General features: G+C 43.7%; 1 protein-coding gene across 1 annotated transcript in view; it reads right to left on the bottom strand.

The window, feature by feature from the left end:
- The window catches only part of LOC129713036 (glutamate dehydrogenase, mitochondrial), a 63,060-nt gene that overhangs the window by 17,426 nt on the left and 21,333 nt on the right, over window positions 1-24,301 (bottom strand). The window contains exons 2-6 of the mRNA XM_055661895.1: window positions 14,837-14,917; window positions 13,928-13,983; window positions 11,279-11,342; window positions 4,283-4,377; window positions 774-953 (exon numbers count right to left, since the gene is read on the bottom strand). Coding sequence (XP_055517870.1) covers window positions 774-953; window positions 4,283-4,377; window positions 11,279-11,342; window positions 13,928-13,983; window positions 14,837-14,917 — 476 coding nt within the window. The remainder of the gene's footprint in view (window positions 1-773; window positions 954-4,282; window positions 4,378-11,278; window positions 11,343-13,927; window positions 13,984-14,836; window positions 14,918-24,301) is intronic.

The following is a 24,301-nucleotide window of genomic DNA, read 5'->3' as shown; positions in this document are numbered from 1 at the left end:
AAGGGAATTAATAATCTATTACCTCTCATAAATAGGCATTTTCCAGATTAGCTGGCTTTGCAGAATCTGAAACTAATTTACTGAAAGTGAAATTCACGTTTGCCATTAGTTACTACTTTATCTGAATACATATTTACATGGATACATAGAAAATAGATGCAGGAGTAGGCCATTCGGCCCTTTGAGCCATTCAATATGATCATGGCTGATCATCCACAATCAGTACCCTGTTCCTGCCTTCTCCCCATATCCCTTGATTCCGCTAGCCCTCGATTCCGCTAGCTCTATCTAACTCTTTTGAATGCATCCAGTGAGTCGGCCTCCACAGCCTTCGGAGGTGGAGAATTCCACAAATTCACAACTCTCTGGGCGAAAAAGATTTTCCTCATCTCAGTTCTAAATGGCATACCCCTTATTCTTAAACTGGTTCTGGACTCCCCCAACATCAGGAACATATTCCCTGCATCTAGCTTGTCCAATCCCTTAATCATTTGTACTGAGGCTCTAAGTGTACAATGGCAAATGTTGTATGCAATACTGCTCAGTTTGTGCAATTAATCTAGGAATTGGGGATACTTTCAGATCACAAATTTAGTTACCAAAATGATACGACGCAAACCCATGTAAGATATTGAGTGCAAAAGCCAAAACAATGAAAACAATTAAACATTTTCCCCACATGGTTCCAGGAAGTTGCCCAAAGGTCAGTGATATTGGAAGTAGCAGAACTGAAAGAGGAAAAGCTAATTCATTGTTCATGATCCACTACAAACCTGAATGACGAACGTTTTGTCTCCAAAGCCTGGGGTCATTCCAAGGACACTCATGTAGGACGCTTCATTAACGAAGTTCTCAATCCCATGGAACACACCACGTCCTGTCGCTGAAATCCGCCCATGGATGCCACCTTGGCTGATGGGTTTTCCAGTCACACAGGCATGAGCATTTATATCCTGCCACAGAAAATTGTTCACGCACACTTAAAAGAAAATCAGACAATATAGTTGATGTACACACAAAAGCCCCTCTCCATTGCAGAGTGATATTAAAATTGGTCTCTCCGCTGATGCCCTTTAACAAGACGAGTCAAATTTACATCTAAACTCCAGGAGAGCTTCCTTGTACCCATGGCCCTTCTTAGTCAGACCTTCACAGGTGTCAGACACCATCTCCAGAGATGTTGCCTGACCCGCTGAGTTACTCCAGCATTTTGTGACCATCGGGTTCTCATTTACTTAGTAATAATGCTCTTCATTAGAAATAATGCAAAACTTTAACCTGTGAAAGTAACTGTGCCTCAGTGCAGTGCAGGGCCGAGCATAGGTGTGGGCTTGTAGGCTAATTGGATTCTGTACATTGTCCTTAAATTGTGGGTGATCAATGGACGGTGGGGCCGAAGGGCCTGTTTTCCAAGCTGTATCTCTAAGCTGAACAGAACTTGTTGACTTGTTCCAACGCAATTCAACATTGCTCTCCACAGCTGTTGCCTGACACATGCTCATTCATTTTATATTTCCAACAACTGCTGTGATCCATCTCGCAGTTACAGCACCTTTTTTTTTAAAAATCCTTTCTCCTGTGCTATTTATACCTCCAGACTGATTAGCTGCCTTTCCACCAATCTGTGTCATCCATGTTCTCTTGGCTCTTCCCCCTACAAACATTCCTTGGCTCACACTGGAAGTAACCAAGGTAAATAACTGCAGTATAATTTGTAACTGTAACTGCGGTACCTGACGGTACATGTGCAGCCAAAGGGCAGAAGTGAATGCTAAGGCTACTAGATGGAATGATAATCAAGGAAATAAACAAAGTGCCGGAGCTACTCAGCAGGTTAAGCAGCATTTCTGGAGAAATAAGGAACTGCAGATGCTGGTTGATACACAAACGGGCACAAAGTGCTGGAGTAATTCAGCAGATCAGGCAGCATTCCTGGAGAACGTTGATAAGCCACATTTCCGGTCGAGGCTCTTGGTGATGTTTCAAGTCGGGTTCCTGCGGCGGGGGCTTTAAATCTCGACCGCCGGCCTGCGGCCTACACCAACCTAAAGCCGCGGTCTCCGGTGAGGAAGAGCCGATCCTGGACTCTGGACTCTGGTCCCGACCACGGGGGAAAATGGAGGAGGACTGGCCAAATTTTGTGCCTTCCACCACAGTGATGAATGCAGTGGTGGATGTTTGTGTTAAATTTATTTTTTTTTTTTAAATCAAAAACATTTTTTTTAAATTGTGTATTGTGTGTTCTTTATCATTGTACCGCTGCTGACAAATTCATTTCACTTGCACTTTATGTGCAATGTGACGAATAAAACTGTATTGTAAAACTGTATTGTATGGAGTAACTCCAGCACCGTCTTTCATTGTAAACTAGCAACTGCAGGCCCTTGTTTTTGATATTCTATTCAAGGAAGCTGCTTTCTCTTGGATGGTGTCAGCTACCTGAGCTGTTTGAGCTGCACTCATCCAACGGAGTTGGAGATTATCAAAGTGCGGGATGATGAGCAACTGCCATTTGATAGCATTCACACTATACCAATGTAACCCGTTACACTGTCTGGTTTAATTGAAGCTTAAATATCACATCATTTATTGAGACACACATTTCCCAACCCTCAACCAAGCTGCAAGATACCTTTCACTTCAATAGTTTCCAGCTTCCACTTTCAGCAACTCGGATTAAATATTATTTAGCTGATGGATAAGGGAAGTGAAATGAATGGGAAACGCCCCGTTCCAACCGTAAAGGGCAGTGATTAGAGCAGGAAATATGGGTTGGATAAATACAGATGGCAGTAGGCATACAGATTTGGCGTGGCAACGCTGAAACACATGCAACCCCAACAACAAGCACCCCATCACAGATATTTCCTCTACTCTAAAGGGCCTGTCCCATCTATGCAATTTTTTTCGGTGACTTGCCGGCACCGTCATGGTTGCAGCAGGTCGGGGAAAATTTTCAAAATGTTGAAAATCTAGTGGTGACCAGAAAAAGGTACGACTCTTTGGGCGGCTACTCACGACCATGCAGGAGTCACCCCGATGTCGCAGGGTCGTGGTCGTGAGTAGTCACCCAAAGAGTCGTACCTTTTTCTGGTAGCCGCTGGATTTTCAACATGTTGAAAATTTTCGGCGACCTGCTGCGACTATGACGGGTGCCGGCAAGTTGCCGAAAAAAAAATCGCGTACGTGGGACAGGCTCTTAACCCTCCCATTCCCCACAACTTGAAACTTATTTTCTCACTTTTCCCAATTCTGATGGAGCCATTGACTGGAAACCAACTAGGTTTTCTCTCTACAGCTGCTGCCAGAGTGTCGAGCATTTTTTACATCAGAAAAAATACAGATCCTCAAGAGTTTAGCAAGTTTCCATTCTGAATGACTTTCCAATTTGGAAGGAATGATCATTCAAGTAGAACTGTTGGCTTAAATAAGTGTTAAGGAAAATGTTAGTTTTACATAGAATACAAATTAGAAGATTAATCAAAAGATGCATCTAATACATATTTAAACATAATTTTAGCAGATTTGGGTTTTATATTAGCGTGAAGTATTAATGGATGTAGGAAAATGTAATTGCCATAAATCAGCAAATTTCTAAATGAACAGCTAAACATCCAAGAGGCCAAATTGTCGACTTCTGTTCCCACATTTTCCCAACAAGCTTTCTCCCCAACTCTGGAATGGCCTAGCTCTGAAATTGACCCTTTGTTTCGATTTCCAGTGTTTAAATATCTGTTTACTCGTGAATTTGTTCAGTACCCAAAGATTCTCAATCAAACCACAATCTTCTAAATTAATGGAATAAAGATGAGCAGATTATTTAACAGATGTCCAATTAGTGTCTCAGACCACTGACCAAGTACGGTAGTCATCTCACCCCAAACTGTACACTAATCAATGCTGACTTCACTTTCAACAGTAGGGATTTTAATCTTTTGATCCAACGACGTCACAATAAATGAAAGAGGAAATTAAGGTAGAGAATTAAATTATGTGTTATAATTGAATTTAATCAGCAGCCTGATACTGACGACAGTAATCTATTGACACCCTTTTCTACTTCTATGCTCTTTTGCTCACCTTGTGCCCTGCAATTTCTTGGCTGATGAGAGATTCAAATCCAGAATCTGGAAGTCAGAATTAACCCATTGTAAAATCCATATCCACTTTCAATAAATAACCTTGTCTTGAATAATTAAAGACTTTCTAACATTTCATCGAATGAATTGATGCAGAAGCAACAAAAAAGATCATGTCCACTCACTTCCCCTCGTCCACTCACCTGGTGTCCCATTGTCGTGGCATAGGTGTCAGCGATCCAAGACATCTCACGCTCACCTGTGCTCATGTCAGGGGCCGGCACATCAATACCAGGTCCTAAGAGGGCAAACACACACGTTTTAATCCTCAATTTTTTTTAAAAACTTTTAAACATCTCACTTTATAGAACAGGGTCGCATACTAAAAAATCAAACTGACTGCATACAACAATGGAGCCCAGTTATACATCTTCTGCTGGCTTCCCCCTCAAGCCAAGTTCTCCTTTCCATGTGAACAGCCACTGTTCTTAGGCTGTCCAGCCAATGGCCAAATTTAACCTCCGTTATACATCTGAAACATGTGGGCACTTTGCCAGGACAGCAAGATGAGTTCAACATTCTCACGGTGACATAATAAACCACACATCACATGTGGTGTCAAAACTGGCTATTAGTCATCATACAGTTGGGGAAAAACTCTGGGTTGGAGTCCGCTCATATGCAAGTGACAAATACACTCTAACTTTCCATTCTGTCCAAGAATTTAATAAACTTGTTGGTTTTGTTATGTTCCACAGATAGGATGAATACTTCCAAACAACTCGGATGTGAAAGCTTCCCCCAGTAGCACTGAATATCCTCACAAGACGATTGCAGTGATTTAAGATGACTCGCCACCAGCTAAATGCATATTTAGGATATGGGCATCGCCAGAAAACCTTTAGAAACATAGAAACATAGAAATTAGGTGCAGGAGTAGGCCATTCGGCCCTTCGAGCCTGCACCGCCATTCAATATGATCATGGCTGATCATCCAACTCAGTATCCCGTACCTGCCTTCTCTCCATACCCTCTGATCCCCTTAGCCACAAGGGCCACATCTAACTCCCTCTTAAATATAGCCAATGAACTGGCCTCGACTACCCTCTGCGGCAGAGAGTTCCAGAGATTCACCACTCTCTGTGTGAAAAAGGTTCTTCTCATCTCGGTCCTAAAGGATTTCCCCCTTATCCTTAAGCTGTGACCCCTTGTCCTGGACTTCCCCAACATCGGGAGCAATCTTCCTGCATCTAGCCTGTCCAACCCCTTAAGAATTTTGTAAGTTTCTATAAGATCCCCTCTCAATCTCCTAAATTCTAGAGAGTATAAACCAAGTCTATCCAGTCCTTCTTCATAAGACAGTCCTGACATCCCAGGAATCAGTCTGGTGAACCGTCTCTGCACTCCCTCTATGGCAATAATGTCCTTCCTCAGATTTGGAGGCCAAAACTGTACGCAATACTCCAGGTGTGGTCTCACCAATACCCTGTACAACTGCAGTAGATTGCATTCATTGCATTCCCACAACCAACTAGCACCAAGCTGGGGGCGGGCCAATTTCTTGAACCTCTGCAGTTCTCTGGTGAGGAGAGCCAGTGCAACTAGAAACGGCATTAACCGATTCAGAAGCATTGGTATTGCAATCCGCTCAGAGGAGAACTGACAGGCGATGGCAGGCGATGGCAGGCTCATACACTTACTGTCCTCAGCACTTCTTGATGGCAGAACGTCTAGACTTGGGGAGGTGCCATCAGTGCTGTTTTTGCAGGTTACCATTTTGTAGATAATACACACAGCAGCAAGTATGTTAGTGGTGCAGGGAATGAATGTCCAAGGTCCTAGAAAGGGTGCCATTATGGTGCTGGATTCCACGGACTTCAAGTATTGCTGCATCTACACTTATTCAGGCAAGAGCAAACTATACCGTCAAATATCTGACACGAATTAAGTAGGTGGGAAAATGGTTTTGGGGCTGTTGAAAGCGAATCACTCATGTTCATACGTTATAGGAGCAGAATTATGACATTCGGCCCATCAAGTCTACTCTGCCATTCAATCATGGCTAATCTATCTTTCCCTCTCAACCCCATTCTCCAGCCTTCTCCCCATAACCCCCGACACTCACGCTAATCACTAATCTAACAGTCTCTGCCTTTATAAAATCCATTGATTTGGCCTCGCAGCCTTGAATTCCACGGATTCACCACCCTCCGACTTAAGAAATTCCGAAAGCTACGTCCTTTTATTCTGAGGCTATGGCCTCTGGTCCTAGACTCTCCCATTAATGGAAACATCCTCTCCACATCCACTCTATCCAGCCTTTGACTACTAATTCACCAAAATACACCTACACACAGTCACTTTAAACATCGGACTCGGAGGATGGTTGGGGACTTGATGACAATAATGCCTTCAGGGATGGGTGATTAGACTCTCTTGGGAGATGCCATGGCTTTATTTTTTCCCTGGTTTTTGCGGTGGGATTGCTACAAGCCACTATCAGGCCATGTTCAAACGTTGTCTAGTTCTTACTGCATGCGGGCACAGGTGGCTCCACTTGCTGAGGAGCTTCATATTATACTGAAATTGTACAATGAATGAAAGTTCTCATTTCTGACCTTATAATGGAATGAAGCAGCTAAAAATGGTTATATTTAAGAAATCTCAGCAGAGAGATCACAGATACCCAGCAACCACAGCTCTTAAAATAAGTTTTGGAGAACCTTTTGGAAAGTTTGAGGGACCCACTGCAGTAAGATTCGGCACAAATATTACTGCACCTTAAAGCTTTTATCTTCTGTTTTAATCAATAGGTTTTAGATGCATTAGAGAACCAAATCTGGCCATTGCTAAATTGATATTTCAAGCACAAGACATATTTTGATGTCAGCCAAGGTTTATTTCAAATTGGTACGTGACATGTAGTGTTGGAAAGTAACCAAGGGAATGTCAGGCAGGGTATGAATCAGGCACATTTACTCTCTGGCCAAGTAACTATGGATACTGAAAACTCCAGCAGGATTCAGGTCCATGGCATGCAAAACATAAATAAATTTATTCCAGCATATTCAATTGAATGAAACTAAATAGGGGAACAAAAAAAAAAAAGAGAGATGCTTAATACACAAAAAGACAAAGTGCTGGAGTAGCTTAACAGGGCAGGCAGCAGCTCTGGAGACCACGGGTTGGTGATGTTTCAGATCACGACTCTTCAAACCGATTGTTGTGGAAGAGGGAGAGGAGAAAGCTAGAGGGGAGAGGCAGAACAAGGCATTGCAGTGGGGAAGGTTTGATAGAATGATGGTTGAAACAAAGACCAGAGATAAAAACTGAAGGTATGACCCAGGGTTGAAGATTTGTGAATTGCAAAGCTCGAGGGGGGAAAGCAGATAGAGGGGGAAGGGGGGGGGGGGAAATAGGTGGTAGTCTAGGTGGGGCACAGGAACGGAGAGAAAAAGGGTAATGCGGGGAAGAAAAGGAGGGGAATTGATAGGTTAGATACAATTGGAGAATTCAACTCGTTATGTTGGGTTGTAAGCTGTCCCAGCAGAATATGAGGTGCAGTTCCCCCACTTTGTGTGGAGCCTCACTCGGGCAATGGAGGAGCCCAGGACAGAAAGGCCCGAATGGGAAGGGGAGTTTAAATGGTTAGCAACCGGGAGATCCATTAGGCCTAGGCAGACCCAGCGCAAGTGTTCAGCGAATTGGCTGCCGAGACCGTGCTTGGTCTCGCTGATGTACAGATGGCCACATCAGGAACACTGGGTGCAGTAGATGAGGTTAGAGGCAGGGCAAGTAAACCTGTCTCACTTAGCAGGACTGCTGGAGTCTCTGGATGGAGGCAAGCAAAGAGATAGAGGGACAGATGTCACATCTCCTGCGTTGTGGAGAGTTGGGTCTCTGCGGAAGGCAAAAAGGGGTGGGGACGGGAAGATATGACCGGTGGTGGGATCGCGTTGGAGGGGATGGAACTGTCAAAGAATAATGTGTTGGATGCGAAGGCTGGTGGGGTGAAAGGAGAGGAGCAAGGGAACACTATCCTTGAACCTTATGGGGGAGGGGGAGGAACCGCAGAACTACGGGATAGAGAAAAAGCGCGGAGGGATCCATCTACAACAGAAGGGGGAAATACCATGTTTACTGAAGAAAGAGAACATCTCGATGTCCTAGAATGGAAACTAATATTGGGAGCAGAAGAATTGGGAGAAGGGAATAGCGTCTTTGTAGAGCAGGGTGGGAGGAAGTGTAGTCCAGATAACCGTGGGAGTCAGTCGGTTTATAGTGGATGTAAATAGATTGCATTGGTGAGAAAAATCTTTTTTCCTTTGAACAGGAAAATAAAGACTTGATTCTGATCAATAGGTTCCCAAATAACATCCGACAACCTTAACTGTCGAAGTTTTGCATTGCCAAAGGACCAGTGGGTGAAGTCGCTGTGAAATGAGGCACAGGGTATTCCTTGGTAAAATGTTTCCTCTACACTGCCGACAAGATTGTTTTAGGCCAGCATCCCAAATTTTACTGCAATCCCGCAATAGGACGTACATGGTAAATGGTAGGGAATTGAAGAACGCAGGTGAACAGAGGGATCTGGGAATAACTGTGCACAGTTCCCTGAAAGTGGAATCTCATGTAGATAGGGTGGTAAAGAAAGCTTTTGGTGTGCTGGCCTTTATAAATCAGAGCATTGAGTATAGAAGTTGGGATGTAATGTTAAAATTGTACAAGGCATTGGCGATGCCAATTCTGGAGTATGGGGTACAATTTTGGTCGCCTAATTATAGGAAGGATGTCAACAAAATAGAGAGAGTACAGAGGAGATTTACTAGAATGTTGCCTGGGTTTCAACAACTAAGTTACAGAGAAAGGTTGAACAAGTTAGGGCTATATTCTTTGGAGCGCAGAAGGTTAAGGGGGGGGGGACTTGATAGAGGTCTTTAAAATGATGAGAGGGATAGACAGAGTTGACGTGGATAAGCTTTTCCCACTGAGAGGAGGGAAGATGCAAACAAGGGGACATGACTTGAGAATTAAGAGACAGAAGTTTAGGGGTAACATGAGGGGGATCTTCTTTACTCAGAGAGTGGTGGCTGTGTGGAATGAGCTTTCAGTGAAGGTGGTGGAGGCAGGTTCGTTTTTATCATTTAAAAATAAATTGGATAGTTATATGGACGAGAAAGGAGTGGAGGGTTATGGTCTGAGCGCAGGTATATGGGACTAGGGGAGAATATGTATTCGGCACGGACTAGAAGGGTCGAGATGGCCTGTTTCCGTGCTGTAATTGTTATATGGTTATATGGTTAATCCTGTTATTAATTTCAGCTACAGCAAGAACAAAACTGTTGGAATTAGTCAGACTGCAGAGTTACAGGGAAGCAAAGAAATTGAGCTGCAAGTGAATACCAGGTTAGGGTTCGGCTGGCTCTGACAGTGTGCTAAGTGCCACTGGAATTAATTACATTCCAAGCAAATCCAGCAGGTACTGACATGTGGGCTGTGACAAAGCAAAGGGGATAAAAAATAATGTAAATTGGTTTGTTCTATTTTCAGTCCAGGCCTTCCCAACAATTTGTTTAAGAAGGAACTGCAGATGCTGGAAAATCGAAGGTATACAAAAATGCTAGAGAAACTCAGCGGGTGCAGCAGCATCTATGGAGCGAAGGAGATAGGCAACGTTTCGTCCAGAAACGTTGCCTATCTCCTTCGCTCCATAGATGCTGCTGCACCCGCTGAGTTTCTCCAGCATTTTTGTGTACCTTCCCAACAATTTGATGGCAGGCTTCTAACATGTCTGTAATCTGCACTTACCTCGGCAAGGAGGAAGATTACAAAATTGGAGGAAACAGCACCAAGTAGCTGCGTGATAACGGAAGCGTTTCAAAATGAGGGAGAGATTATTGAGTGTTTAGGACAAACCAGTAATCTTGCTGTGACAACTGTTCTATTTCTAGATTTTATTGCTGTCTTGGTTTACCAACAGGACGGCCACAATTCACACTTCTTCACACTTGCTTCGAAAACGTCCTCCCTGACAAGTCCACCTCCATCCCAATTCTTTCACACGGGTTCATTGAGAATGGATAGTCACGACATCACGTGCGATTTGATCCAAACTTCCAAGTCTGCATTCACTCGATGCAGTCACCTAAATGCCATCTCCAAAGAAGAAGTTGCAAACTCTCTGTAGCCCAGTGTAAAAATACTTTATCTTATTAGACTTAGCTGATCCAATGGTCTCTTTATTGAATGCTCCATTGAATCTCTATTTATCCAATGTGCAATGAGACCCAGCTCTCATTACCGAACCAAAATGTCCACTCCTACATTAGTGGAGCCTTTTGACCCCTATACACTTTCAAAAAGTAATTGTTGCTGCAGTGAAACAGACCAACCACCTCTTCAGGTGATTTAGCATCACTCCAGAAATTCTGTGGCTTGTGGCAAAAGTCATTGTTGGAGAACATGGATAAATTGGGCTCAAGATAGGAATATCCCAAAACTAATACAAGGTTCAGCTATATTTAGGACCTTTAGAGCCTTTAGGTTCCCTCTCTCGGTCTTGCTCTCCACTCCCATTCAGAGGCCAGGCTCCAAAATCCTCAACATGCATCACCACTCTCCCCCACCCCCCCCCCACCCTCCCAAAACAGGGACACTGATCCTTTCAGCCGATCCACCATTTCAGAGGTCAATCCTTTCAGCTGCTCCTTGAACGCTAACTTAATTCCTCCCCTCCTCTCCCCCCCCCAAATCAAATCAGTCCCCGATTCTTCTACATACCAGCTTCCTTTGCCCAACACCACTTTCCTCTCCTCCCTCAACAAGCTCTCGGATGACTACAGATCCCTATCCTCCCACGGAATTCTTCTTCACCCAACCCAAAGTCCTGATCATCATAATCTAGCCTTGCTTTAACCGCCGAAGTTGGCATTTGGTATATTTTTCCTCTCAAATTCACGCAATTCCCATCGACTGCCTGGCCCCTTCATCTCTTGTTCCATGGTCAAGATCCATCACAAAACCAATGGGCAGAAAATGAAGTGAAATGGATACTAAACCATCTCGCATTTGTTCTAGTGCTGCTGAATGTACCCTAGAGGGAATGGGGTCGTTTATAGCTAGTTGCCTTATATTGGAACAGTCGGTAAAATTCACAGAATGTATTGGGGCAAGTTCAGAAGAATTATTCACAAACTTACCAATAAATCCTTTCTTTGCCAGCTCAATAGTAAACCTCCTTGTGATTTTTTCTAATTCTGTATCCTGCAACAGTGTAGAAAGTTGGTCAGTCATGGACCGTGTAAATGGCAAACAAACTGGAATCAGACTTGTTTATAGGACCAATTTTATGATTCAATCGTATCTGAACCATTTTTGACAAGATATATTGGACAAAGCATAAAGGCCCCGTCCCACTTTCCCCGAGTTACTCATGAATTCTCCCGAGTTTTCCCCTCGATTCAAACTCGGAGAATTACGGTAATAGCCAGCCGTAGGTACTCGGAGCTATTTTGTTTCACTCGTGGATATTTTTCAACCTGCTGAAAAAGGGTCCTGACTTACCTGATGCCCTGAGTACCTACGACCGGCATTATGAGCTGCTACAAAATATCTACGGACTCCTACAAACCCGCTACGGACATTCCCAGAGTTTGAATCAAGGGGAAAAAGCGGGAGAATTCATGAGTAACTCGGGAAAGTGGAACAGGGGCTTTACTCTTTATCTAATTAACTAATTCAAAACTTAATTTTAGAAGTAGCAAGTTATTGCAACTGAGATACAAGCATCCAAAAGTACTTTTTACTGAATTAATTGTTCGTCACCTTAAACTGATCAAATATACGGACAAATTAGAACGATACAAAATATTATACAGTGGTGTGGTAAAGTAAAGAACATCTATTGTTTGAAGACATCAGAACACAAGTGAAATACTAAAGAATATAAATAGACAATTATATTATAAAATTAACTAAAAAGGATAAAGCTTAGATGAAAATAACGCAGTTTGTTTAACTTTATAATTTTCAAAAACAAAACCCGACATGGTTCCACTTTCTGCCTTCAATTTTGTTGTGTTCTTTTAAAGCCGATGTACCACTTGGTTGGGGGCAAATATTAAAAACATTCAAAAGGGAGTCGGATTTTACTGGGCTCCATACTGAACATGGCATTGAGATATTACATTTTGCCCAACTTCAATTATAGATATTGAAGGCAAGACACAGAGAAGACCAAGGATAATGGTTAGTCTAGCCAGAGGATAGGCAGTCAAGTCTTGGGAATATATGAATTATCGTTAGACGCGGGTGAGTGGAGTCTAGGGGAAATCGAGAACTAGAAGACACAGGTTTAAGGCAAAAGGTGAAAGATTTAATAGGAACCTGAAGGGCAACTTTTTCACTCAGAGGATGGTTAGTATATGGAATGAGCTGCTGGAGCACGGAGTTGAGGCACATTTAAGATACTTGTGGGACAGGCAGCATCTCTGGAGAGAAGGAATGGGTGACGTTTCCGGTTGAGACCCTTCTCGAGAGCCTCGCTGAGTTACTCCAGCACTATGAGTCTATCTTTGCATCTAGCCAGCATCTGCAGTTTCTTCCTACACATTTAAGATACTTGGTACATAGATAGGAAAGGTTTAGAGGGATATGGGCCAACTGGGACCAGCTCAGATGGGGCATCTTAATCGGCATGGTGGAGTTGGGCTTAAGGGCCCATTTCTGTGCTCTAGATCACTAATGTCCGAAAATACCTGTTTATAAGTATGCAAATAGGAAATGGTACGATTTAAAGCGATGAGAGGGTGTCAGTGCATATCAACTACAACTAGATGGTGACAAGTTGTGTAGTCCACTATGCTCTCAGTAAGACAACAATCCCTTGACATTACCGGAAGTAACCCTGCCTACAAGATGACCATTGCATTTCCCAACATATAGCGGTTAGTGACTACAACAAATTTGATTGTCTGTAGAGTGTTCAGAAGTAGATGACAGAAGGAACGCAAATCTTTCATTTCTAGTATATCAATAAAGACCATGAGTCTGACAGGAGCATGAATTGAAGTCTGATATCTACAGTAAGCGATTATAATAAACGTTAGGTTACATCTGTGGAGAGAGAAAGTTACCAGTTCATGTCTAAAAAAAAAGTCAAATCTATTTCTCTCTTCATAGATGCTGCTCAATTAGCTGTACAAGTCCTTGCAACAACACCTCAGAATTTCAGCAATTTTTCTTATAACCTCCATCCGTATTGGAGATTGTGTCATATGACATGGAGATAGGTCCTTCGGCCCAACTTGCCTCAACTACCTCCTCTGGCAGCCCGTTCCAAACATCCACCACCCATTGTGTAAAAAAAGTTCCCCCCTTAGTTTCCTATTAAATCTCCCCCCCCCCCCCCCCCCCTCACCTTAAACGCATGTTGTTTGGTTCTTGCATGTCAAATAATTTTACCCCCACCCACTGGAGAGATTTAAATAGTTATTTTAAAAACAAATCTCATTCTGCCTCATAATGCAATCTCAGTTTTGAAAATGCCATAGGACATGGAACAGTACAGTACAGGAGTAGACCCTTCAGCCCATAATGTCCATGCTGAACATGATGCCAAGTTAAACCAATCTCGCCTGCTTGTATGTGATCCATATCTCGCCATCCTTGCATAACCATGTGTCTATCTAAAAGCACGTCAACACTCACTGGAATCTAACCGAATCATGAATTATTTTTATTTTGGACTATTTTACAAATAAGGAATGACCCGATTTTCAACCGACATGGGACTGGTCATGGAAGTTTAAATTGAATTTGTGCAAGGAAACAGACCAGCAAATACTTACCGAGTACACCTTTGGGTTAATCTTTACTCCAGCTTTAGCACCACCAAAGGGTACATCTAGAGCATGGGTAAAACAAGAGAGAACAAATGAGATATCAGATGATAAGAGAGTTTTGAACAGAAGCACATGGTAATAGAATCAAACCAAAGGTACAATTCACCAAATCTCTTCTCCCCTCAAAATATGAAATATAAAAATTCAAAACCAGACAGAGGTTACGTCCATTCAGGGATTACACTAGTCAAACTTCCACAATTCACTCCAGAATCAGAAAATATAGTGCGTGGGTCTCAAAAGGAAGCACGAAGTCCAGTGTTTTGAGAGGCACCTTTAATTATGTTCCTCCCGGTTGTAGGGAAGACCAAACTAGAGAAAGATGGCACCCAAACCCCTGCCTTTAAACCCTCTGGCTAAGGGCCGCGTCCGGACTGAACCACTCACATGCCAAGGGGTTCGACAGTATGATGGCACGACCCTTGGGAACCACCACAAAATAATTAATAGTTTTCATTAACGTTTATACATTGGTGCTGTATATCATAAGCCTTCCACTGCATAAACTTAGCTTCAAGTGCTTACAATTGAATAAAGGAGAAGAGATAGGCCACTTTGATAATACACAGAGAAGAATCTTTGCAATCCGAACCAATTCATCATGCAATTAGTTGGTGGGGATGATCAAAGGGGACAATGTACAACTTCCAATCTGCATCTTCCAAGTTGATTAATTAGAAAATGAATTTCGAGTATCGGCAAAACATTTTTCTGAGCTTATTTAAAAGATAATTCCAGAGGTCATTTTTTTCGAAGAGATTAAAATAAAATTGGGTGGCACAATGACTGGGGTTTAACCATTCAATATATCGGAAGTCACTTTGAGAGATTCAGTACACAGGTCACAGCACTTACCGACCACTGCACATTTGTACGTCATCAGAGAGGCGAGAGCTTTGACTTCATCCACACTGACATCCAAGCTGTAACGGATCCCTGTAATCAGACACAAACTTAAGTTTTCCACAGTAAAATAACTGAGTTTTTCCAGCATTTTCTATTTTTATTCTGGATTACTAACATCTGCAGTTTTGGTTTCAATATTCATTTACTAACTAAAGATGTTTCAGCCTAGGACGATGAATTGGGACTTTCTTGGGACGGACAAGCATCCCGTGACCACAAACATCTTTTGTTATGCAAGGGACAAGTTCAACAAGAAAGCAATTTCCCCTTGAAATCCTCCACCTTCAGTTTATCAGAATGTATCGACACTACACAGTCAAATGTTGCATTGATGTTAAAAACAATGATGACATTGCAATCATAAAATTCACCCTTTTAGTCCAACTTTGGACCAAGACTAGAGTGAAATCTGGAGCAGAAGCATCCAGAGAAAATGCAAAGCAAGTACAGGTGCACAACCTTTTATCCGAAAGCCTTGGGACCAGACACTTGTCGGATTTCAGACATTTACGGATTTCGGAATGTAAGATTTTTAGCGTAGATTAGGAAGATAGCGCGGGCGGCTTGAAAAGTCTGGAGCGGCTGCCTCCTCTCCGGAGACCGGGGAATCATTGTAAATCATTGCATAAATGTTAGTCAGTTAGTTTGGAGGGATTTTATGTGGTGGGGGGGGGGGGGGGGTGGGGGTGGGGGGTAAAGGGTGGGGGAAACTTTGATTCTTAGTCCCCTACCTGGTCGGCGACTCCCAACATCGCGGAGCTGGGGGCTCCGTCCGGCCGCGGGCGGCGCCGGTTGGAGCTCCGACCCCGGCAACTCTACCCCTGGCTGCGAGGCGCTCCAAATCCAGCGCCGCCCGCGGCCGGACGCCCGCAGCCCCAGCTCCGCGAATGTTGGGAGTCGGCAGCCACAGCGCTCCGGAGCTTACCACACGGCGACCCGGTAAGGCATTGCCCGCTTCCCGCTGGTATCCCAGCACTGCGACGCCGCCGACTCCCAACATTCGCGGAGCTGGGGCTGCGGGCATCCGGCCGCGGGCGGCGGTGGATGTGGAGCGCCTCGCAGCCAGGGGTAGAGTTGCCGGGGTCGGAGCTACAACCGGCGCCGCCCGCGGCCGGACGCCCACAGCCCCAGCGGCCACAGCGCTGCGGAGCTTACTGCACGGCGACCCGGTAAGGCATTGACCGCTCCCCGCCTCTCCAACCAGGTAGGGGACTAAGAATTAAAGTTTACCCCTTCACCCCCACTTCACAAAAAAGCCCTCCAAACTAACTGACTAACATTTAAGCAGTGATTTACAGATGTTTAAGTGTCTCCCCGGGCTCCGGGGAGGAGGCAGCCGCTACAGTAGTACAGACCTGGGTTGACCGTGGGTCGTTTCGGGTCAAGTTTGGCGCCAAACGCGAGCTTTGGTGTGCAGACGACATCCTGGAAAAATGGCCGGTTTACAGAGTTTTTCGGTTTCCGGAACACCGGATAAAAGGTTGTGCACCTGTACCAGTTTGATACTTTGATACCGAGAGCAAAGCAGGGATAAATTCTTGCAATTTGTTAATGATTGTAAATAGATTGAATGGGTGATCATTAGCCAGACTGGATTTGTCGTGCTCTGTGGATAGGATATATCAAGCATTTTTCCACATTATCAAGTAGATGGCAGTGTTGTAACTATAGAGGAACAGCTTGATATGTGGTGGAGCAAGTTTTCAGAGTTTCAGGTGGGACTGTGTCCAAAACAGAGGAAGATCACCTATTCAGCATTTCTGAAAATGGCTGCACATAGTGTTGGAGCAGCCCATAAATTGCTGAAGCACTAACTAAGGCGATTTGGATAAACAGTGTCAAGTTCATGACTGCAGGGCTGCACATGTCGAACCCTGACATGGCGAATACTGTGAACCATCTCCTCCATTAGCTATAATTGTCTACTGCCATGCACAACGCCACATGGCGGGAATGCAGAGATGTGATCCGATCCAGTAGATCTGCAAATCCTACTGCTTTTCCTTAAGGGCCTGTCCCATTTTTTGGGCTTCAACAGGCGACTGCCACAAAATTTCCAACATGTCGGAATAGTGGCGACAATTTTTGCTGTCATAGGTTGCCGAAAGCTGTCGCCAGGTGTCGTAGGTGAATTCCATTAAAACTAGTCCCTGGCAGTCGCCCAAGTGGGACAGGCCCTTTACTGTTAGCCAAACACCACCTTTGAAGTTTGGAAGTTAGCATTTGCATATTGCCTTACATTTTCCTGCAGTCAAGAACTAGTCACGGTTTATCCCAATTGCTTAAGTTAATGGTGACACAGTGGCACAGCTTATGGAGTTGCTGCCTCTCAGCACCAGAGATCCATGCTTGATCGTGTCCTCGGGTGCTGTCTGTGTGGAGTTTGTACGTTCTCCCTGTGACCGTGTAGGTCTCCTCCTGGTGCTCCTGCTACCTCCCCTATGCCAGCAACGTGCGAGTCTGTAGGGTTGTCGCAAATTGTCCCTAATGTGTCGCGAGTGGTTTCAAAAGTGGGATAATATAGAACGAGTTTGAACAGCTGATCGATGGTCAGTGTCAACTCAATGGGCTGAAGGGTCTGTATCCATTTTTAAAATTTCAAAATATACTTTATTCGAGAAATAAATATACAATACAAGATTCTTACAAAACTCCATCGACATTCTCGGCGGCTATACATGCATTCAATACTGTTTACACAAATTACACAATTTTACCCCCCACCCTTGCCACTCATGTGGCTCACTGGCATGGAACCCCTTCCCTTATTTTGAGGGGCGTCACCACCACACCCTGCCCCCCATGTCCAGCAATGGAAGGACCCTAGACTGTCGTTCCCCCCCACCACAGAGCCTTGGAGTTGATGCACCGAGCTTCAGTGCATCCCTCAGCACATACTCCTGCAGTCTGCAGCGGGCCAGTTGGCAACATTCCCCAACGGGCATCTCGCTCTGCTGGGAGGTCAACAAAGCTCGGGCAGACTGAAGTGTGTCTTCGATCAAGCATTGATGACCTTCCAGCAGCACTCGATGCCAGTCTCTGAATGCGTCACTGGGAACTGACCGTAAATCAGAGTCCTCTGTAACGGAGCCGTTCGGAATAAATGGTAACAGGGACCGTTGCAAATCTCTCCAGACTCCCTTTGTAAATCCACACTCTGCAAAGAAGTGGGCGACCGTCTCCTCTCCATAGCAGCCGCCCGAGGGCAGAGTGCGCAGGTAGTGAGGTTCTGACAGTGCAGGAAGGATCTGACTGGGAGGGCTCCCCTCACCGCCAGCCAAGCCAGGTCTTGGTGCTTGTTGGTGTGTTCTGGCGAGGATGCATTTCGCCAGACAAGCTGGACAGTCTGTTTTGGGAACCACGCCACAGGATCCATTTCCCTGCAGTGCTTGCAGGACGTTCTGTGCTGACCATTGCCTGATGGACTTGTGGTCAAAGGTGTTGGTCCGGAAGACCCTTTACACAAACAACAGATGGTGCGACAATGTCCAGCTGACTGGCACATTGCGTGGCATCTGCACCAGGCACATCCTTCGCAACACCGGGGACAGGTAGAACATCAGCAGGTAGTGACACGTGGTGCCCATGTGTCTCCAAATACTAAATAAGTACTGGTCCTTCAGTACTTTCTGGGCTGCTTCAACTCCACTGCCTTACCTCCCTTCACCACCCACCATACTGAATTTCAGATCCAAGTCAGTGGCAAACAGCAGATACTGCCGAGTCCAACAGAGGGCACTTGCACAATACACACCTATTATTCGGATAGCCAGAGTTCAATGAATAATCTTTCCCTATGGAAATTAATGCCTTTATAGTCAAATCCCCACTGGTCATTTACATTTTCCAAAGAATGATCTTTATGAACTTTCCCTACAGCTATGTTAGCTACTGTTAAACAAGAGATAAGCCTCAGGCTTTGTCCTCCGTGTGCACCCGTGTTTGTTTTTGTAGCTGCAAGAGCTGTTTGCTTGTGTACACAATGAGCCTTATATCTCAAAATGAAACAGAGCATGTTTTAAAAAGCAGTCTTTGACTTAGTAACTATAACCACCCCTAGCTTCTGCCAGCAATTTATAGCACAATTAAGCACATCCTGATGTTCTCCAGTTTCAAAGGAACATGCCCCTACTTTCTACAGACTGCGAGGCTGCTCGCAGCAAACACAAGGCTGCAGCAGCCGGTCTCAGCCGCCGGAGTGAATAACAACACTGCCAGTGCTGTCAGGGTGATAGAAATGGGCAACTGCTTAACAGTGCTGCAAGCTACATTGTTAAACTTGTGTTTAAGAAGGAACTGCAGATGCTGGAGAATCGAAGGTTACACAAAAAAGCTGGAGAAACTCAGCGGGTACAGCAGCATCTATGGAGCGAAGGAAATAGGCAACGTTTCGGCCCGAAACGTTGCCTATTTCCTTCGCTCCATAGATGCTGCTGCACCCGCTGAGTTTCTCCAGCTTTTTTGTGTAACCTTGTTAAACTTGTCTTGGAAGCAGCCAGTGCCATTTCAATAAAATGCTGGGAAATGTCAGACCATTGAACTATTTTTTTTTATTTTCACAATAGCAAAAGACAAACAAGTCGGGTCTATCGAGAGAACAAGTAGCTTCAACTGGGCAGCTCGGTGGCACAGCTAGTAGAGCCACTGCCTCACAGCACCAGAGACCGAGGTTCAATCCCAAGCTCGAATGCTTTGTATGTGGAATTTGCATGCTTTCCCTGCGTCCGTGTGAGTTTCCTCCAGGTGCTCTGGCTTTCTCCCACATCCCAAAGACGTGCAGGTCCGTAGGTTAATTAATTGGCCTCTGTAAATTGTCGAGTGTGTGGGGGGGGGAGGATGAGAAAGTGAGATAACATAGTAATGTGAATGGGAGGTCGACGGTTGGCATTGACTAGGTGGGCCGAAGGGCCCGTTTCCATGCTGTTTCTCTAAACTAAACTAAAATGGTGAGAAAAAAAGCGAACCTGGATGGAAAAACAGAACACAAACCAACTACTCAGTTTGGTCAAAGGGCCAATTTCTAAGGGGTTTCAAGACGGCAGCTATGCAAACAAACAACTAGTTTTTGGTCCTCCAAAATGTCCTTCATTTTAGATTAGTCCTTCAAACGGAAAATAGCAAGCATAACCCTGATATTCAGAAAGAGTGAAAGCAAGCCAGTTAGTTCGACATGAAGATCATTTAGCAATAGATAATAGGTGCCGGCCTTACCAATGACGCCCAGATCCTGAATAACAAATAATGTTAAAAAAAATTACTTAAATTAGTTGTCTGATCGATAAGGAAGAGCACTCTCTCAGTCAGTACAATTGCCACAAGACCTCCTGCTTTTATACTTCCTTGCCACAGAAGCAACATTCCACTGGCTTGCCCTAACTGCACGATAACCGTGATTCATGTCTGAGATTACCCCAAATCCCTCCGTATCACAAAATCTGTAATCTTTCTCCGATTAAACACTTTTTCTGTTCTTCCAAGTAAAGTGTTAAGGGTCTGTCCCACCAGCATGCGATTGCATGTGTCTAGCGCGACCAAACCGTTAGCGCGCGGGATTTTTGGACAGTGCAAGATTTTTGGAGCCCCACGCGATGTCGGGACCAGCCCCGCACAACTCCATACACCTCCGCCGATCGAAGTGGGACCAGCCAGTGAGGCCGTACGCCTCAAGCAATCACATTTGGGCGCGCTAGACGCATGCTATCATATGCTTGTGGGACAGGCCCTTTAACCTTATATTTCCTAACTTTGTACTCCGTCTACCACATTTCTGCCCAATTGTTTAACTTTATACATGCTTTCTCTCATCGAATCTGCATGGCCTTCTCACCGCTTGCTTTAAATCATCTTTGCCTCGTCAACAAAATCCGGCAACAACACACTTGATATCTTCAGTTATGAACACAGATTTTAAATTAGCTGTGGGCCAAGCACCAATTCCTATGGCCTCCCAATAGTTATGGCTTGCCAACCTGAAAATCCATTCATCCAAACTCTGAATTTACCAAACCTTTGTCAATGCAAATCCATTGGCCCCAAAATGCCAACAATTCTTAACTAGTGCCATAACTTGCAAAACTTTAACAAGCGCCTGAAGTGTCAGATGAACTACATCTACAGGCCATTTTACAGATGGGTCAACTACATGGTATTATTAGCACTCAATAATATATAATCTATACTGATGATCTAGAGCAATGTATTAAAGATTAAAGAATATATAAAGCAAGGAGGGGAAAGTCAAATGCATAGAGGATGGAAAAGCAAAATTACAACTTTGAAAACATACCAAAGTTGTATTTGTAAGAAAACAGAATTGCTGCAATTAAAGATTACAATAAAGTAACCATCTTTCAGTGACACTGGTAAACAGCATGTTTAAATACTTTGCCAACAAACAGTCGATGTAGTTTGCACTGTTTATCGTGCAATAGTACAAAAACAGTTTCATGCATTCCCGGAATGTCAAATTTTCACATTGCAATTTTGCTTCCTGAAAATGCTGACCAGAATTTCTGAAAAATAGCATTTACTTTTGACAAACTGTTGTTAGTTATCTTTCATTCCTATCAGACAATTTTGCATTATACTTCTATCTTTCTTTTCATAGGAAAATCAATATTACCCACCATGCTGTATTCAAGATTCTTATCTAAGATTTTCCAAGTTTTATGTAGAGCCAATTCACACACACGCACTTTCACAACCAATGTGCGAAAAACAAAAGTCCCTTCACCTGCATCCACTCACAGGTTTTCCCCCCCCCCGTCTTATAACAGCATTTTCCCCCTCTACTCTATCAGTCGGAAGAAGGGTCTGATCTGTTACATCTGTCCGTTCCCTCCACAGATTGTGTCTGACCCGCTGAGTTCCTCCAGCACTGATTTTTACTTGCTATTTTAGCGTCTCTTAATTTCTTGTCACCACAAACAAGAAACTGCTGATAACTAATCTACTTCGATAACATTATGTGATAAACTGCGGCCAAAGGAACTGGAATAAACCACGCTTTAAATAAATGTTTCTTCAAAGCACAACTGTGGGATCTTATGTTTGTAAAGTAACAAGATAAGAACACATTTAATAATAGCCCACCCGATGGACTGCTCACTCAACAGTGTAGTACAGTTCCCTCAGTACAGTTTTCAAACTGCAGCCTAGATTTGGATTTTGGAACCTCTCGTATTCAGTTTTAAAATGTTGATACAGAAATGCAATTGAATTATAAAGAGTTAATAAAAAAATTACAAAAGGAATTAGTGAATAGCTTTGGTAGACAAAAATGCTGAAGAAACTCAGCGGGTGAGGCAGCATCTATGGAGCGAAGGAAATAGGCGATGTAACGTTGCCCATTTCCTTTGTTCCATAGATGCTGCCTCACCCGCTGAGTTTCTTCAGCATTTTTGTCTACATTCAATTTTCCAGCATCTGCAGTTCCTTCTTAAACAGTGAATTGCACCCGTGTTCCACATAGATGCAGGTTAAATGTTAGCCCTGTGTTACACAAGTCTACAATTGCATTAGAGGCTGCAAAAGCATGTGACAGAGCATGTTTAGACATTTGGGTAAGGCAATGGATAAAGTCAGAATTATCTATCTGTTAGGGAGGAAAAGTGGGCTTGTATATGGCAAGACATTAATAAGTGGAAAGGATTTGGTAGTTTTTGCGCACAAAGAATTTAAGAAAGCAATCAAAAGGTAAATTGTATTGAAACCTTTGTTTCACAAGGAATAACAATAAGTATCTGGCAACAACTATAAGCCTAGGATTAAGCACAAGTGAGCAGCAATGTTCAGTTTAAGGAGGGTAGACTTGCCTTAAGAGTTCACCCACTTCACCAAATTGATTACTGGAATGAGAGGGGTGTCTGAAGGCAGTGAGTGATCTTGTTGGAATGTATTATTATAAGACATTAGAGGTTTAGAGCAGCTGCTTGCTCAGGCTGCAATATCTAGAACTAACTTGTACAAGATGTTGGTGAGGCCCCATTTTAGAGTACTGTGTTCAGTTTGGGCCATCCTGCTATTATAGAAAGATGTTACACTGGAAAGAGTCCAGAGAAGATTTACAAGGACGTTGATAGGACTTGAGGGCCTTAGATATAGGGAGCGGTTGGGCAAGCTTGGGCTTTATTTCTTGAAGTGCAGGAGGATGAGGGGTGATCTTAGAGGTCATTAAGATACTGAGTGGAAATAGATAAGGTTGATGCACAGTATCTTTTACCAAGTGTAGATGAATCGAGAACCGATAACATACATTTAATGCAAGAGAGAAAAGGAATTAGAGAGGAAACTGGGTGATATGGAACAAGCTGCCAGAGGAAGTATTTGAGGCAGGTACTCGAACAACATTTAAAAAGGCATTTGGACAGGTACAAGGATAGGAAACGTTCAGCAGGAAATGGGCCAAACGCAGGCAGATGGGACTAGTGTAGATGGGCATCTTGGTTGGCACAGACAAATGGCCCAAAGTGCCTGCTTCTGTGCTGTATAACGTACTAGGAGCAATCGTGGATGAAGGAGTCTGACATGCGAGCCAGAGATGAAGAAATGTATTTGCACGCATTTAATCTGCAGGTTCACTCCACCACAAGTGTTGTAGATGCTTAGTCCACGCGTAGTCGAGACATAGATGGATTGATCTTAGGTCATGATAGAAAAGTTCAAGAGAGGGGATTGAAGGTACACGAACAATTATATTGTTGATTAGCCACTAAATAACTTTCACCAACAGCAAACTGTAAAAAGAAAACTCTGAGCTAACATTTTAAGTATGAAGATGATATACCTAACACAACCAACTGGAGGCGGTGGAATTCACCATGTTGAAATATTTGGAGAGAGACATATATACCAGTACATAAAATTACCTTCAGTAATGAGAGTTTGCAGTTATTATGGCAACCCATTAACAACGCACATTGGAAGAAAATGTGCACATTCGTTCTTCCCACGCACAATTAAAGCATGGAATAATCTCCGCCAAACTATAGTTACCCAACCAGATGCAACTAAATTTAAAGTAGCACTTTCTTCCCAATAACCCTTTCTGGCTTAATCCCTCCCTTCACCACCTCCAGTTTAAATTCCAGTTGGAATATTTTGGAGGACCAAGAAACCAAGAACCAAGAAAAGTGCAACACACCCTGAAAACCAGTTCATAAAACCAGTTGTAAAACATAGTGCTCAATCTATGAACAGATCAAGAAGGAATGCATCCCCTTGACTCGCATGATAAGGTTGCTACAATTTACAGTGCAGATGTTATGAGGCACTTGTAGGGTTGGGCCCCATGGTACCCGATTGTATTCAGAAATGCAAAATCATTGAAATAGGCTTTTGTTTTTCAGATTTAAGAACTTAAAATTGTGCAAATATTGGAACGCCAATAGTCTTGAACAGCAAATCCCAGATATT

The sequence above is a fragment of the Leucoraja erinacea genome, chromosome 34, assembly GCF_028641065.1.
Source record: "Leucoraja erinacea ecotype New England chromosome 34, Leri_hhj_1, whole genome shotgun sequence".
In the NCBI taxonomy this organism is placed as follows: domain Eukaryota; kingdom Metazoa; phylum Chordata; class Chondrichthyes; order Rajiformes; family Rajidae; genus Leucoraja; species Leucoraja erinaceus.
Note: the sequence above shows the minus strand (reverse complement) of the source record. Positions and strands in the feature narration are given on the sequence as shown.